The 18,356-nt window shown below is 37.1% G+C and overlaps 1 protein-coding gene across 1 annotated transcript; it reads left to right on the plus strand.

Moving 5' to 3' along the window:
- The first annotated feature begins 1,436 nt into the window (after nt 1-1,436).
- LOC145776245 (uncharacterized) lies at nt 1,437-14,966 on the plus strand. The gene is made up of 15 exons (XM_082587646.1): nt 1,437-1,467; nt 1,768-1,879; nt 3,390-3,456; nt 3,999-4,160; nt 4,780-4,882; nt 5,774-6,033; nt 6,554-6,648; nt 7,693-7,809; nt 8,261-8,424; nt 9,063-9,242; nt 9,797-10,106; nt 11,065-11,201; nt 12,154-12,316; nt 12,675-12,726; nt 13,167-14,966. Exons 1-15 carry the CDS (start codon nt 1,437-1,439, stop codon nt 14,964-14,966), a joined length of 3,753 nt encoding a protein of 1,250 aa, XP_082443772.1.
- The last annotated feature ends 3,390 nt before the right edge of the window (nt 14,967-18,356 follow it).

Below are 18,356 nucleotides of genomic sequence, written 5' to 3' on the forward strand. Positions count from 1 at the left end.
CAGACTTGCATGGTGTGGACACTGGACAGGTCTACTTGTGATGGTATCAGACGGAATAGAATGGTTTACATCTGTAGATTTTTTTACATTAGTGGATTTATTTACATCAGAGGTGTTCAAAACATTTTTTGGTACAAACTGTAAACAAAGTTTTTGACTAAAAAGATTAAGTTAAAACAAAATTAAACCAAATAAAGAAAAATGCCCCTGAACGAGATAGAATATTCTCGAAATATCTTTGTTCCAAACTGCTCTACAAGTCACAAGACAAACGGAGTGCATCGCTGCGGTGTCCTGATGAAGATAAATTCCAGTGTCATCATGGAGCAGGACTCCACAACTACAACATGGTCATCTCATTGTCAATACTTAAGCTAAGCCACAAACATATCTTTGGTAGGTTTCTAGTACTTTTTTTGAAAAATAATGGCTTTGCTGAGGAGTAAGATGTAGTTGACATTGTGATCTTACGTAGTGTTTCTTAAAATAGATAACTGAGATTGATCTGTGAGAGACAGAGAGAACTTTTATTTCGTCTGTTGTGAAAATAGCACGTACAACTATAAACAATACGAATAAAATAGCACCATCACCATAGCAATCTAGATATCACAACATACAGGAAGCAGTGAAAGACTATATCAGTAACCAAGTCAGCTGTGACGTAAGAGGTTCATGCCAGAAAAGCAGATATTACAAAGACCGAGTCTAACATAGGTGCAAATACTTTTTATGATGCAAAGCATAAGTAGTAAGTTTTTACATTTAGCTTTCCTGAGAAGCGGTTGTCCCCAGGCCTGACATCAGCTATAGCCTACTTCTAGTTCTGATGTGGAGCAACAGATGCCAATAATCCTGGAAAAAGATATTTTACAACCTATACTTGGCCATTGTACAGGATATTATAATTCTACTTTAAAAAATCCACATCAAAGACATTCAGCTTCTTAAATTGTCTTCATGCATTGGTAAATTTTGAAAATCTTTATCCTCGAACTGAGAAAGCCTTTTCTGATGCTTAACCTTAACCTTAACTTTCGAGCGTGTGAAAATAACTTCACTAAGCTGTTTTCGTGTGTTCTTAGAACATGTCGCCTAAGTTTTGCTTTGAAACAATTTATAAACTTTCCATCGTGTCTTTGAGCACTGTAGCCTGCAATTTATTTTAATAAATGAAGAGGGTACTTCATTACTTGTATTACTAATCCATTGCAGGTATCAGCTATAATTTATGCTTGAAGAAATTTTACTTTCCATAATGAACAAAACATGCCATGAAAGATTTTCTGTTTTCAGAAGTGTTTGATCAAATGGTTTTTATTAACTCGGCTGGAGTATTGACCAGTTTGCTTCAGAAAATGACCATCAAGTATTTTCCAGTAGTCATTTTATCGATTATAATTATTTCAAAACCATGCTGTGGGTTTCCAGAGGATATGCAGCCAAGTTTGCGTGCAGACGACAAAGGTAAATACAACGATGCTTGATTAAGGAAGTCTCTTCATACACTTAGGCTAGAAAACTAGTTTTATGTTATGTATCCCGTTGTTTGGGTCATTTCTATTCAAGTTATCTTTTAATTAAACCATCATTATGTGTTTTTGCTTCAACATTCTAATTCTGTAGTTTCAGCATCACCTTCGTTTGTTTCGTTGGTATCTCGCGTAATTTCATCACCATTTCATACTGTTTTATTGTCTTCTTATGTTGATGCCATGGTTGATTCATATTTATTTGGTATTGTTTCATCATGTCCTGCTGTTCCAGCTACAATGAAGTTACCTGTTTTTAATGGAGCAACTTCTTCTGGAGGAGGAGAAAGATTAACGGACATTCAAGAGCTTAAAGTGATTGACAACACGATTCTAATAGGATCTAGGTAAGTACAAAAACTTTATCAAGAGAAGAAAACATTTTATCATGTTGCATTTTTTTATTTTTTCATGTTGCACTTTTTTATTCTTCAGTATGTTCCTTTTTCGAAATTTTTGCATAAATAGATTTACAACCAACACCGTGACGTCACAACTAAGTTTTTTTTTTATATTGTGATTGTGGAAAACGTAGCGCGCTGAATCCAGAACACTCTTTTTTCTGGATGAAGCTCTTAATGTTTTGTTTTTATGAAAGTGCTATCCCAGACAGCAAATCAACTGTTTTTAACATTGATTCAAGGTGTGCAGAATCAATATGAAAAGAAGACGGTTGATTTGCTGTCTGGGTTCCAGTTTGCAACTGGGATCGATCATAACCTTTTGTGCAGTCAATCTGTCATCTTAATAGCGTTTTTTGACGTTAATGCAACTATTTACAACGTAATTTAAATTTCACCTAAGCTGTTTATGGAGACAGCAGCCGATTACACGAGGATAAAATCGATGCAAAATGCATGCGTTGTCTTGTAGTGGAAAATAAAGTCCTCAACACACCATATGTCGACTGGAAAGAAAACAGTTTCGGAAAAACAGTTTTCAGTTTTCGAAAACAGTTTTGCCTTTTGAAATACAAAATTTCTGCTACTTGAATCACTTAGTTTAAAAGTTAGGGTTTGTTTTTATGTTTTAATTGAATATTTTTTAAGCGTTTTATATAGATAACTGTCTAAAATAGACCAACAATCCTTTTTTTTATCTGTGTGTCTCTCGTATGGTTGCAAAAACGTCAGCCAACTCTGCTTCAAATTTCTTCTGCCTTCAATCTTTAATGAAATGACACGAATTCTTTTTCAATCACTCACAAAAATGTGGTTGACGTAATTTTCGGAATTTTATTTACTTTTAAAACTTTCAATCGGATCGATGCTATGAGTGACGTCACTGACGGGGGCAGTTGCACGAGATGGTCTGCAGTTAGAAACAAACACATCCTGAAAATGCAACTCTAAAACAAACCTTGCTATCCACTGTTGAAACATGTTTGCGTAACCCATTTCACCTACTGTGAAATTCTAACTGCTTCACAATTTTTTCATTTAAAAGCAAAATTAAAAAAGTTTGACTCAGTGAAGTACGGTACTTAAAAGTCTGTTGCATTATTTTCGTTGTTTTTTTTTGTTGTTAAAATTATTGATTTTTTAGGAACAAAACTTGGCATGGGTTGAACAAAGGCTATCTCAGAAACAAGCAAACTGTGCAATCAGATCTGTTTTGATTTTTTGGCCAAAATGAAGATAAATTCTTTACAAAGAATTTTACATTAAAATCAAAACAATATTGGAAATTTCGAAATACTTTTCATTTAAAAAGTCTCACGTTGCAACAGTTGCAGAGGCCACAAAATACAACGTGGGTGAAAAACTCTACTTTGTTTAACAATACATGCATTTGTGTTGAATTTTTTTCTTCTCAAACTGAAAACCTTATTTTTATTGTTTTGTTAATATCTCACAGAAATGCAGTCTACGTGATCTCAGCATCTTCATTCTCCCAAGCAACTGGACACATAGAATACGACCAGGTAAGTCGATCGTTTCAGCTTCATCATTGCAGCCATTTTAGACCAAATCATTTTTTCAAATAAGTTTGCTCAGGGCCTCCAAATAAGACGCCGCGACGCCTCGGTGCGTCGTTTAAAAACTGCAGTACGTCATGAGGTCATAACTTTACGTAGACATTTCTACTGAGATATGAGAACTTCATACACACTCAATAAAATCCACTCTCACGCATTTTGAAAATGTTTTCATTTCGAATTTTATGAATTTGTTGTCCAAAGTCTGCTGACGTGTCACATCAAATATGTGAATCATCCAATAGCAACAATCAAATCGTTCTTCTGCAGCCTGAGCTCATATAGATTGTAGTCGATTTCGAAGTCAATATTATTTAACAGTCTTTTTAGTTTTAAGTCTATATCATCATATTGTAACATTTTTTTTTTTTTTCGTTGTCGATTTGGACTCTGGCCTCTCTGCGATTCATCCTTCTCTATAACTCTCGAACTCTCGCAACATTTTTCCATCAACTGTAACGCTGTAACATCATATTGTCACTTTTAAGATGTTGTCATGGAAACCGTCAAAAGACATCCGACAGTGCGAAAAGAAGTCTTCATCAAAGCATACCTGCCACAATTACGTTCGCGTGATCGCCCGTGTGAGGTCGGACACGATATTATTGTGTGGTACAAACGCAGGTTCACCTTCCTGCCGCGAGTACAAGGTAACCGGAAGGAAAGGTTTCAATTTGAATATGCCATCGATCCTTTCTTTTGTTGTTTATCATAAAATATCAACTCTACTTGAAATTGGCAGAGGAGTAAAATATAAGAATCATCAACTGTTGTTTGTCGTATCCAGGTTTACACCCGGTGGTTGAAGATTTCAGCCACCTTCAGGCATGCATTTAAGTATCCTGCAAGAGACACAGCCACATGCTCTTGAGGAGTGTTGAACCGGCGCCCTTTCGATTGCCGTTCCTGGGTTCTCACCACTCGGCTATGCAGCCGACAGCCTGCAACGCAGTCAATCATCAACTGCTTCACCATGATACGGCCTTCCCAACAAATAAAAGCCTTACTTGATACCAAGCATCGGGAATAAGAAGATACGGTTCTCATGAAACTTTGCAAATGGCAAATGTTTGTAGCGTCTCTGTCTCACCCAGTGCTTTAAGTTGCACCTTGTTCAGTTAAAAGCTAAAATTTAACGTTTTCCAACGTTGAAGTTCATTTAGAGTTTAACATTAACCAAAGTTAACTGGGGTAAATTAAACCACTGCAGTTCACACGCCATCGCTCGTTTGCCGTGTTTTACTTCACTTTTACCTTACTTGTTTTCAGTGGAAGCGTTCACAATTCACTGCAACAGACGGCTATTCTAACATCACCGGAGCATTAAACTTACCTCACGACGACGTAGCAACATTGGCTTACCAGTACACAGGTGAGAGATATTTGTCATATAAGAAAGTTAGTGTTAAGCGCCAGCCATTTATATATATTTGTCCAGTAAACTCACAAGAGTCAAACTACATAAACTATGCTGTGAAAATTCATTAGAGTGTTATCAAGAAGATGACTAAACGGCTTGCTATTCAGTATCCATGACAGTAGCTCTGTGAAGAATAATGAAACACTCACATCGTCTTTAGCATCATAGTTGTTGGTATTGTCTTAATAAACATTTTTAGTACAACATAAAGTTTGTGTTTTGTCACTTTTACCTTTTCCTTGCTCTGATATCTTCTTTTTGATGTATTTAATATTCACTATAACTCCTGCAGTGATACATCATCATCATCATCATCAGTTGGTCATGCCATTGCTGGCAGATGGCCTCCACATATGCTTCCACACCGTTCTGTGTTTTGCTGTTCTCATCTAGGTGATGCCAATCTTTTCTTCTGTGTCATCTCGCCATCTTCTTTTTGGACTCCCTCTAGTTCTTCTTGCATGTCTTGGTGTCCATTCTGTGGTTATCTTGGCCCATCTGTTGTCTTTCATTTTTGCTACATGTCCCGCCCATTGCCACTTCAAGTTTGTTGCTGTTTCCATCACATATTTGATACAAGTTTTGTTTCTGATGACTTCATTTCTAATCTTGTCTTTTCTATTTATGTTTAATATTATTCTTTCTATGTTCCTTTGCGCTGCTGCTAGTTTTCTTGTTTGTTGTTTTGTGAGTAACCATTTTTTTGCTCCGTATGTTAATGTTGGCAATATTACTGTGGCAATATTACATAATTAAACGGAACTAATCAGTATATTGTTATTATTATTAGTTTTAAAACTCTTTTTGTACTATGATTAATTTAACATCAGGGTTATTTGACAGACGGATACTTGTATTCTGCTTCCACATGGGGCACAGTTAAGCCCTACCAAGCCATCACTAGAAGTGATGCATCTGCTGAAGACACTGGATATCTTCAAAGTTTTGTCAGAGAAAAGATTGAGGAGACTTTGACAACAGATGAAGCTGCATCTCCCCCCTGGATGAATGATCCTCAGTTTGTTGGGATGGTTGATTCACCAGAGAAGGTTTATGTTTTCTTCAAAGAAGAAGCAGCAGACGCTTCGGACTTGACTGAAAAAGTAAGAACATCATTTCTTTACAATTTTTATTACACCGTGAAAATAAGCTCGCTGAAATGTTTGTTCCAGTTAATTCCAGTGTTCCAGTTCAAAAACTGTCGGTTATTTCTCTTTTATAAATAAAAGCAGTCTGTTTCATAATAATTTAGCGAACTTGCAGAAAGATACAAAATAACTCAAAAGATTTCATTGTTTACCATTTCGTGGTTTGCATGCAGCTTAGTTCAATGCCATCTCAATATTTAACACAATGTCAAAATATCTCCAATACCAAATGTTTTAATTTCAATACGTTTTTAGTGTTTTAATTTTAATTTAGAAAAGAAGTCTTATCTTTCTTTCAAGCTTCACACACACACACACACACACACACACACACACACACACACACACACACACACACACACACACACTCACACACATGTATTCATGTATATGGCGTAATCCCAATCAATACTGCGAACTTGAACTCAAAGCAGCCCTGATTCCAATTCTGTTAATCTCTGAGCTTATTTTTAAGGTCGTGCATTCACGTGTGGCAAGAGTTTGCAAACAAGACAGAGGAGGAAGCGCTAATGTGTTAAAAGGGAAATGGACTTCCTTCTTCAAAGCGAGGTATAATGTAATCGTAATGAAATATTAATGTCATAATTTCAGGGAAGGTATTTGAAAAGCAAAATGAGTAAGAAACTGCAAACGCTTTGATTGTTGACTTTTGTGAGCTATTAGGACCTGCCTTTTACCTGTAGCTTATGTGACACTGTGATGAGGGGGCACGAGCAAGGCCTTTTCTCGTGGTCGATTTCAAATTTTCCGAACGTTTCGCCCATCGCAAAACTAAACCTTTTTTTTTGTCATGAACAAATGCAGACAGCTTGCGTGAAGCATTAAAGGTTTCAATTTTGTTAGCCTTGTAATTGCGAAGACCAGAAAAGTAAATTGATGAAAAAATGCTGAGAATCTATGTCTTCAAAACCTTTGGAATTGACTCAAAATAGCTTACCAAAATGGACCTCGCAAAAAATAGGCTATAGGATGTATTGTATATTCAGCTTTTAATAGTGCTGTAGGCTTGTAACCTATTCTTATCAAAGTCTATTTTTATATTGTATGTTGCCACAAAATGGGTCATTTTTATCGAAACGTGGTACGTAACCCTCGTATGTTCCACGGACCACTAGTAGCGCCCCTCAATATTACTGGGACTGCTTCAAGCTCGTGAGGATTGTGTTAAAATTAGTTGATTTATTTTGAAACCTGAACTATGAATAATTCATCGGAAACGAATGAATTTCATCTCACTTTTAGACGCAGCTAAGCTGATCAATAATAGCTCAAGAATATAAATGTGGAAATTAAAACAATGAAAACTATAAAAATTTGTAAAGGCTTCAGATAGTAATAACTATATTTGATTTAAATGTGGAAATTTGTATAACACAAGCAATGTTCGCAATGAGATATTTTTTAAAGTAATTGCACTCATCCTAGAAACACTTCACGAACTATGAAATCAAAATTTAACCTTGAGTAGCCAACTCACATCAGAACTACTCCAACTTGGTCCGATTAAGCGAATGAACTGATGCTTAAGTGTGGACTGATTAAGCGAGCTTGGTACAAATACGTCAACGGAATATTTTCTGATGTTTTTCTCAGGCTGAATTGCTCCATTCCCGGCAACCGTCCATTCTACTTTAATGAGATCCAGCATATCTCTGGACCAGTTATTTCAAACGGAACTAAAATGGTTTTTGTTACCATGACAACACCAGAGTAAGTTATTAACTTTCATAACCACAAAATCGCCGATCCAAGGGTGTCCCCTACCTCCTTTGTTAGAAACGTAAATCTTTTTTCCGTATGAGAGAGGCCATGCTATTATTGTGATTCATATTAGTCAGATAAGCTTCGTCCAGTGCTGCTAGAAGTTACCGTGCATTTCATTTGGCGCTTTGTAGACGAAATATTCAAGAACGACATGTCCAGCAGGTTGTCTCTCAACCCCCTATTAGGGAGTCAAACCCCAAGCCAGGGAGTGTAAATGAAAGGGGGGGGTGGTGAAAAGTGAGTCTCTTTATTATAGTTTGCTGCTAAATACGACCATTGTATCACAAATATGAATAGTGGTTCTATTTAATCCTGGTGTCCCCTTTATTAACAAAAGCAAATTAATTACATCATTGCCGATAGAAAATATTCAGTTTTACTTTCTTTATGACAACAGAAACAGCATCATAGGTTCAGCTGTATGCGCTTTCACCATGTACGAGATTGAGCGAGTGATGGCGGGTAACTATAAAGAGCAAGACCCGATGTCAATGTGCTGGAAGAGAAGAATACCAAACTATCCTAACCCTTCACCAACTATCTGCACATCTAACTCTCAAAGTACGTCATATCAGCCAACAAATCAGTCTTCTTTTCTCTCATTGCAAACGTTGAAACAATGTGAACAAGGATTCATATGCTGGCTTGGGTACTTTACTAGAGAACGTTGCCTCTTCAGGACTAATTATTCTCATATAAAATGCTGTTCTTAGTCCAAAATACTCTACTGCCCGCTGTATAGACATATGCTACGCATTGATATGGGCTAGGGCTATGACTGACAGGGCTATGACTAAAAGCAAGCTACTTTGACTGCAATACAAAGGATCAAACCCTAGTCAAGGGACGTCAAAATCCTTCAAACTCTTAATCTTCATCTTCAATTTTTTGATTCCAAGTCTTCCGTTTTGGAATCTGGTGTAATTGCGCAAGTTAATAAAAAGCTTGTTTTTATATAGCGCTGTATCCACCGCAGAATGCGTTGCTCCTCATAGCGCTTTACAAAGCAGACAGTGTCCATGTAGCCGTATAGAGACGCAACTGAGTACATTATTACACGAATCCATTCCATTGCTCCGTGCCAAGCAAGAATTAGATTCAGTGCCATTTTTCTGTTGGCAGGTTTTCTGACTTGAGGCCATTATTTTTGAAAAATTATAAAAGTATTTACATGACACAATCTCTGCATTTCTTGATAGGTTTAGATGACGAAAGATTGCAGTTCATCAAAAGACATTCCTTGATGTCAAGTTCTGTGCAGCCTGTTGATGGGAAGCCTTTGTTTGTGTCCACACGAAGCAGAATCCAATTCACAGCAATCGATGTCGAAGCAGACATTGTTGCAGCAAATGGAGACAAAGTTACTGTGATGTATATTGGTGAGTTTAAAGTAGCAAGGACCTTTACATCGGCAGATGTGTCATCAAAACTATAAGTTAGCATGGCCGGATGGCAAGTATGACGGTTCGACACCTAACCAAAGCAAGCGGTTATACTGTGAGCGTTGAAGGACGTATAACGTGTATGAAGTTTTGGCAAAGATAAAATTTAAAAAAAAGACTCAGATCAAGGAAAAATACTGTCGGTGGAAAAATTAAAAATCAACTAGTTTCTCAAAGATTATAGTTGTACACATTTCAAAAATAACGTTAACTTTCTATAATAAAACCTCTCTTTTTTACAGGGATCATGTCCCGGAAGTAATGTAAACAAACTGCTAATGTTATAATTATAAACAGACATAACTCAGCAACAACACTACATTTAACATTATAAAAACAAAAAGAACAATAAGCTAACGTTTTCGGCTAGTAATGCAGCCCGTTTCAATTGTCTTTGCAGCTCCTGTACTGTCGTACAGGATTCCAATAACATGATATTACTGCAGTAGCCTACGTATTTTTTTTAGTTTTTAAGGAACATATCATTTCAGGAACAAACAAAGGGAAGTTGTTGAAAGTTACAACCAGCCAGCATCCCCCTGGATTACAACGAAAAGCAACGTTCAGTGAAGAGTGGAACGTCTTCCACCCGGGAGTTTGTTCCAGGGAGGATTCCCCAACGTCAAGACGTTCACAGTCATCAGATGTTAATCACGAAAGTGATGGCGTAAACGTCAAAGAGGAAGAGATGCGCGTACGTAATGTTACGCTTCTTCCAAATTCTGACGTCGTTCTGGTGACGTTTCAGCATTGCATCATCAGCCTTCCAAAGCAAGCGTGCTTTCACCACAAATGCAAAAAGTAAGTGACTTGTTTGGATCACGCCTTTGGCTTTCGATTTAGTTTAACTCAGTTGTTTCTTCGTCATCACAGCAAACGTCTAGAAAAAGGTAGAAGCGACAAAACGCGAACGATAAAAAGTGTTTGAAACCGAAATAAGTTATTAAGTAATTGAGCGGACGGAAAGACAACCCAGCCAGAAAATTAGTCCTTCTATACGTTCGTTTACTTCTTTTCACGTCTACAGACGTTGAATCAATGCATAAACATGACAGATTTGCTGGCTGGAAAAAAATGTCAATCTCTGTGCTCTCTTTCAAGCAGGGTATAAACTTTATACTATAAAGCGTCTTGCCAAGACATAGCTGTACAGTGTGTACACTAACTTTTTAAGGATCGGTTGTATGTATGACGTAGTTAAAACGTTTTTGTTACGTAATCCCGTCAAGTCTCGTATCGAAAAGTTTTGAAGTTTTAGTATCAAACTGATCGCTTTCGAAAAGTGGTTATCGAGAATAAATGTTTAAGTTTTAAAACGGAAAACTTAGAAAATTAAGGTAACGCCTAGAACATCACACAATTAAGGCGAAAGAAAAAATTGAATTGAGTCCTGTCTTTGTCATGAGTTACCAAGGGGGCTGGGGGGACTTATATACCAGTCCCAGGTATACAAGTCTTCCCCACCCCTCTTGGTAACTCATGACAAAGACAGGACTCAATGGACATGGCTCTTTCGCCTTAGTTGTGTGATGTTTTAGGCGTTACCAAAATTAAGGATGTTTTTAAATTGTCGCTTTTGCTTACTTTTGCTTTCGGACATTCCTGTGCGTTTCGTTTTCGTTTCGAGTTGAAAACAACATGAAATTACTTTCAATTTGAAACAAAACCAAATTGAATTGGAACAAACCAATTTTCCATCGAAACGAATCCTGTCGAAAATTGAAAGCGTTGATCATGATCTTTATTAATTGTTGATCAGTTCTTGCATTCAATCTGGAAATCCTTATTGCGGATGGTACAACGGATACTGCGCTCCACTTTCCTCAAGCAATCATTTAAAGATACAACAAGAACTCTTCAAGAAAGAAAAGTCAACAACTGATTGCTCATACGAAGGTGAACAGTTACAGCTTGTAAAAGTGGTGTCTGTTTCCAACATTTACGAATGAATATTCCGAAGCTTCGGTTTAGTTCAGATGTATGCTTCATTTCCGACCATTGAAGCATAGGATGTTATTTCCATAATATAGCATGGGCTTGGAAATGGTAGAAGCGATAAAACTTGAAAGTCAAGGCATGCGGTGGACTCTAACTAGTAACCTTGGATAACAAAACTTAAATTGGTGACACGTGACGTAATGATGACGTGATACCACGTAAAATTAAGACAATGTTTCTAACTAACTATATTTTAGAAGAATATGAAGAGTATATGAAGAGTATGAGGTTGAAAGTAACTCTTTAAACACGTTCGTATTTAGAAAATCGACGTCATAGATCCAGGTGGCAATCACATTTGACTCTTTTCAAGCAAATTAGGTCAATAAACCTCAGGATTCTTTTCCAAGCTGAAAATATCTAATTACAGTCAATTTTCTGTGAAAGTTTTCTTCTGTAAAATTTTCTGTGAAATTTTCTGTGAAAGTTCTGTAAAAGTCAAATCGACCAAAATGTTAATTATTTACTTTTTTAATTGCTCTCTTCGTGCATCTTCATACTAAAATAGTTGTAAATGTTGTTTTAGTTTTACGTGGGAACCACGTAATCATTACGTCAATGCCCACACGTCAACAAATCAACTTTTTTCTCAGAGTTTCCAATACAGGGGGTCAACGCCCACACTGTAGAATAATAATTTGCAAGTGTTCTTAGCAAGAAAACATACACTCTCCTCTTTATCTTGCCATGAGGTTCTATGGGAAGTTGACCTGAAGTTGATCAGTATTTGATTTGAGATGCTGGAGGATGCTGGGACTTCTGGCTTCTTTCTTCGTTTTCCGAGGCCGAAGGTTTATCTTTTCACCACCCCGGAGATTTCCTTAAATTTTTAACAGCTTTGTTGTTTCAGAGTCCAACTTCACGATCTCTCCAGAGGAGCCACAGCTCGTCAACACCGTCAACCAAGAAGCCAACGCGCCGATCGGGATTGTTTTGCCTCTTCTACTCGGTCTGATGTCAACTTTCTCAGCTGTGTTGTTTTTGTTTCTGATGATAATCTGCTGCAAAACCAGGTGAATGAGACCTATCTGGCGGTGGAGGACATGATAAAGCTTTTCCTTTATCTTTAAATAATTATATCTCATTTGTTGTAATCAATAAGTTGACTATTGTAATGTACCTGTAACCAAGAAGCTTGAAAGCACAACAACTATTTTTCCTCTAAAGTAAAACAACGACCGTACACTTGGAGCTTTTTAAAAGTTTAACCTTTCGAGCCATTATATGAAAGTTTGGTAAAAATTTCATTCCATAAACCTATTAAAGTACACCCATCATTGGCAAACTGATTTTTTCTCTAACGAAGCATATTAAATTTACTTGAAACAATAAAGTGTAGTCCAACAACTGCTTATCGTGCTTTGTTTCAAGGTCGTCACCGGGAGGTTGCTGTTCTTTCTCTATTGGCACCAAGCTCTTGGAGGTATGAGAAAAAAAGTTGCAAAAATTGTTGCAAAAAGTTGCTAAAGTTAAAAGAATTACAAAAAAATCAAAAGTTGTCGTTTTACATTGTGACAACGTGTAACAACTGAAAATTTCAACTTTTGCTTGCTTAACTATCCTTGCATTGATCAATTGATCAAGCAATGATCAACAAACAATCATTTTGTGAGAGTTGTTTGTGTCGGGCTTGCAAACTTTGATAGTTGAAAATAAAGATTTTGTTTTGCTTATATTCACTCGCTGTAAATGTAGCCTTTTAGCCCAATTTAGTCGTAGCCTCACCTGTAATTGTTTACTCCATAAAACATTTTATTGTGACGGAAATCAACAGTTACCGAGCTATGTATTCCAATGCATTGTTTTCAAAATTATTGTATTGTATTTGTTTAATGTGTTCTTTTTCTATTGTTATCATTCAAGGGTGGCGGAAATCGGAAAAGTTCTCGTCAAAACGAACTCCAATCCAGGCATAGTCAGTTCTTTGTGCGCAATTATGGAGAGGATGCTTCTCGCGTCACAGCACGGGTGAAATCATCGACAGAGCCTTTGATTCGAAATCGGCCGGAAATCGGTAACCCAATTCCCGTCAACAATACAAATGTGAACCCGAGCTCACATTTAGGAGAACGTGGAAAAGTTTTGGTGGTGCAGAACATTTTGCACGAAAACCAGGACCATAATAGCGGAGAAGAATCCACATGGAGCGAAGACTTTTTTGATTCGGATAGATCAGCATCTGACTTACACCTAGCGACCCGGATTGGAACTTATGATCATCCCACAGGTGGCGATGCAGAGTCATCACAATTGGATGGGAAGAATCGAGTGGTTGGCGTTGCGCATCCAATCAGTCACAAATCAAATCAGAGGCTACAAATTGTGAAACCAACGTTTGTCACCCACGGTGCTTCCAAAGTGAAACTAGGTTCAAAAAGTGGAATGGAAAACTATGGATCCATCCAAGCCACCAATAAGCCAAACCAAACTCATCCTACCCCATCTAGGATCATGACAAATCCAAACTATCTACCTGTGACTCCGTGCATCCAACGAAATGCAGGAGGAACAAACGTCGCGGATGCAATCCTACAGGATCCTGTAATGAAAACATTCACTCCGGTTGTTGTGTCTCCTGGAGAAAGAAGAAAACTAATGCCGGAAAACAGCTGCAGCTTTGATTTGAAATTTCCTCCTCCTCCAGAATGCGTGCTCTCCCCATCAAAAGAGCACGTGAAGCTAGAATCTTTTTCTGCTCCTCCAAGACAATTTCCTTCCCCACCAGGAAAAGATAAGCTTCCTCCACCAAGAATTAAACCTGAAGATAAAAGAACTATCCCGGGAGCATTAAAACAATCACCAACAGATCTTCCTTCTTCCGCATCTGGTGACTCCTCCAGCAGTGGATTTGTAAGTTCTTCACCTCGATCCAGCTTCAAAGATGCTTCTGCGGCGAATCGAAAAGCTTGCATTGTTGCTAAAGGCATCCTCTCGGCTCAGACGACTCTAGCATCTCCAAGTATGAAAAGGAGCAAGAGCAAAAAGAAGAAGCTTGAAGATTTGGAAAGGAAATTAGATGATGGAGAAAATATTTACGACGAGGTATTTGATGATACGACGCCATCCAGTGGAAGCTCATCTCTTCCTAAAAGATTTAGTCAGAAGACTGCTGACTGCTTGAATGACTATGACGAAATATCCTACCAAAGCCCAGAATTTTGTCGCTCTTCTGAAGACGAGTATGAACTGGAGAATGAAGATAGAAGTGCTCAGACTCCTGGAGATGGATTTACTACTACGGATGAAGACGCAAAGTCAAAGAAGAAATCCCTTCGACTCTTTCGATCATCAAAGAAAAGTAAAAAAGATAAAAAGTTGCAACAATTGATGCAGAATGATGAAAACTTTGTGAGTCCGTCATACGATGAAGATCCAATTGTTCCAGTAGTGGAAGGGTGGGAAGAGATTGATTATTCATCTGGTGTTCCCAAAGATGGTCACGTTAATTTGGAATCGGGATCTCCTCGTTTTTATGACGATTCTGATATTCCGAGTAAAGAGAAATCAGAAGGTTCCCGGATGAAAGACAGATTCACCTTTCACACGATGAGACCAAAGAATCGAATGCGTCAAAAAATGCCTAAAATGAGAAACACCGGTAAGAAATGGAGTCTGACCAACAACCCCCTCCCCATTCCTACACCAGCTGTTCCTGATGCGTGATGTGCTGCTTTATTACGGTTTCTCGTTCAGCTCTATCGACCCCACAACCCACAGACATCCTTACAGTTGACATTGCTCTCAACCTCTTTTGCCCATTGTCAAAATGATCAACTGTTAGACCAGACTTTTGACTTGTCAAAATGTAACGGTGTATGTGCATCTTTCTGCAAAATGGCAGATCTTTAAAATTGGCTGTTTCAATGAAGATAATTTTGTTTTTGTGTCAAGATATGTTTCTTAGATGTGTGTCTGTGGGCAGAAAGACTTCACTTTTGCCACATCAATTTATCGAACGAGCCATAAATCCACATGTGAGCAGGAAACACGATATTAATAAAGATTTAAGTTGTGAACAAGTTATTTTTTTTGTTTTTTCAAGAAAACATTTATGGCTGTCACTATTTGTTAAAATGATATTTATTTATGATGTGGCGAAAATATCAGTCAATAACAATGTTTAGTCTTGGCTAGTGCCATGAGAAAGAATGCTTTTTGCTCCAACTAAAACCAGTTTCTGATTGAGTTTTGAATTATGTTCTGCCTTTGTGTGTTTTTGCCAAACGTTGTTTCTCTGTTCAGTGTAAGTCTGTAGCAATATCAGCCTTGTTGTTTTCTGTCGTATGTTTTTTGTAAATAAATTATTTATTTTCAATTATTTTATGTGAGTGTAGTGACATCGTATACTGTTGTAGTATATTTTGGTTATATCAAAGTATTTTTGTTTTAGCGTACTGGAATGTCTGTATGAAGAAGCTAATCAGAGAAAAATGTAATTTTTGACTAATAAAATACACTTTTTCTGGCTTTATGAAATATAAAGCGGCTTTTGATGCAGCTTATGGATAACATCTTATAGTTCCGTCTAAACATGAGCTTTTAATTTGTACATTGAGTAAAGCGAATGTTACTGAATGTTTTTGCGTTAACTCAATGTAAAAAATATAACAACAGTTTCCTACTTTAACATTTTACTGCATATTTATGATTGATAGATTGATTGATTGGTTTATTTTGTGCAATATCAAAGCAGTTAAACATGAAATGAGACAGTGGGCATAACGATCATAATTAACAACGGAAAATGATAAATGTACATTGGTTGTAAAAGATACGATCTTCTACTTTTTAAGTCTTTCAAGCTTGACTATATTCATAATGTTTTGTTTGTCGTATCCAGGTTTACACCCTGTGGTTGAAGATTTAGATTAAGCGGACTGGAAGGCAAGGAAGCCAATCTTCATGTCCACCTACAAGCATGTGTTTAAGTGTCCTACCAAAGACACAGCCGCATGCTCTTGAGCGGTGTCGAACCGACGCCCTTTCGATTGCCGTTCCAGGGTTCTCACCACTAGGCTATGCAGCCGACATTCCGAAATATTCATAATGGTGTTATATTAATAAATGCCATGACACATTCACTTCAGATTTTTGAAGTATGTCATAGAGCTGACTGAGTTATCTGTAGCCAATGTCAAGCGCCTTTCAAAACAGTACACCTTACAATTTTTTAGCAACAAACTCTCCCCCTCCCTCCGAAGTATGATTTAGTTCACAAAGTATTTAGTAAAGTGTGCGCAGTCGTACGAAAACTCTGAATTCATCCCGAAAAATTGAGTTGGTTGCAAGTCTAGTACATACCCAAACAGTAAATCAACCGTTTTTTACATTGATTCAACGTCTGCAGAATCAATGTAATTGAATTGAATCAATGTAAAAAAGCGATTGATTAGCTGTCTGGGTAGTTTTTTTCTTCTGGCAGAAAAAATATACTTTTTACTGCAATTTGTTGGAGTCCAAACGGTTTGAATGAGGGGGTGTTTGAAATCCTGAACGTAGGCTATATAGACAACTGCGAAACGACACCATGCACAATGATGAATTGAAGATATTCTGATGTCTAACGCTATTGTGATGTCACTGTATGTGTGTTTCTAATAGAATTTTGTAAATACACTTTTAGCATGATGTTGATCAATGCTTAGTTTTGTGGTTTTGTTGTATGAAACAACAATAGCGAATAGATTGCCTGGCCGTTGCTTCTCAGATACTTTGAAAATATAGTTTTTAAATAATTTTTTTTTTAGTATTGCAATTTGTTTCGCATTTCCGTAGTTTGTACGAAACACTTTACGTCCACGAAATATCGCGGTAATGAGAGAAACATTATTTTTCGGTGCATTTTCTTTTCCTGTAGATTTCCAAAATGCCAAATAAGGGTGTCTATACTGTATATAAAAATCGATTTCAAACTCAATCAGTAAGAAAAATCAAAGAACAAATGAAAATTAATTCCACTGAGTTATTCCATCTTCCATCGCTTCATTGTACTGATTGGGGTATATCTCGTGTGTGGTTATGACGGCATTCGAAAGGACGCTAGTTCAACTCCCGCTCAAAGCACCGGTTCTGAAAGACAGTTACAGACATGCATAAAAATAGACGTAACCATTAACTCGTGTTGTTGTCCATTCCGTTCAAATCTTCAAATGCCGTTCATGCGTTTGGCACGTACAAAAATGCTTATTGCTGCGCTGCGATAGTTTCTGCAAAATTAAAACTTTAAGCGATTTGTTACAAGAGATGGCAGGAGAATTTCCCTATCGTTACAACAGGACGTTTGCTAACTGCGTGTTGACATTGGTTATTAGTTTCGGAGAAACAACAAGCCTGGCAAAATAAACTAAAGGATTAGATTTATAAGATTTCTACTTATTTCTCATCACACCATTTCCTTCATCACGAAAGTATTTCAAAGACAATTTCAACTGGACACTGTTTTGTTTAACTAATGTCTTTGATTGTGAAACCTTTCAGCGAGAATGCGACACAGCATACCACAATTTGAAACCTGGATAGGCGTGACTGTAGTCATATCATTTCAGAAGTTTTTATTTTTCTTATGATTTAATTTCTTTCGTTGGTGTAATTTTTATTTTGAGAAGTGTAGTTTTTGCGGCATTCTGACGTAGACCGTCATTAGTTAAGTGGAATCTCAAGGCTATTGAAGAAGCTTAATCGTTAGGAGTGGCTTATCTATGGCACTTGGCCATTGTTTTGACTTGACTTAAGTTTTTTCCTTTCAATGAAGCGTTTTGTGAGGTTCAGCTCAGATGGTCCCCTCAAACATACAGCAAAAAGAAATCAACAAGTTTTTTCAAGAAAGAATCGTTTATATTGTGAGCAATCTGAGCAGAGATGCAAATTTTTTGTTATTTTATTTCAAACCTAGTTACTTTTGTACATGAGCTCCTACTAGCTATCATTGGGCACAGAAATTGAAAATCTGGCCTACTTCTTCAAAACACTTTAAGAACTTTAAAAGCGCAAGTCATTTTATTGTTTTGTAGCGATCTTTCACACTGAGGTTTGAATTAACCTCATTGAGCTTTA

Source organism: Aplidium turbinatum, chromosome 8 (genome assembly GCF_918807975.1).
Source record: "Aplidium turbinatum chromosome 8, kaAplTurb1.1, whole genome shotgun sequence".
NCBI classification, from domain to species: Eukaryota; Metazoa; Chordata; class Ascidiacea; order Aplousobranchia; family Polyclinidae; genus Aplidium; species Aplidium turbinatum.

Bases quoted from the DNA above. Each gene is read 5' to 3' on its own strand.
- LOC145776245 (XM_082587646.1), top strand. From the start codon at position 1,437: ATGCAGCCAAGTTTGCGTGCAGACGACAAAG. The intron at 4,883-5,773 runs GTGAGAGATATT...GTTATTTGACAG, and splicing joins ATTGGCTTACCAGTACACAG to ACGGATACTTGTATTCTGCT. The intron at 7,810-8,260 runs GTAAGTTATTAA...TTATGACAACAG, and splicing joins GTTACCATGACAACACCAGA to AAACAGCATCATAGGTTCAG.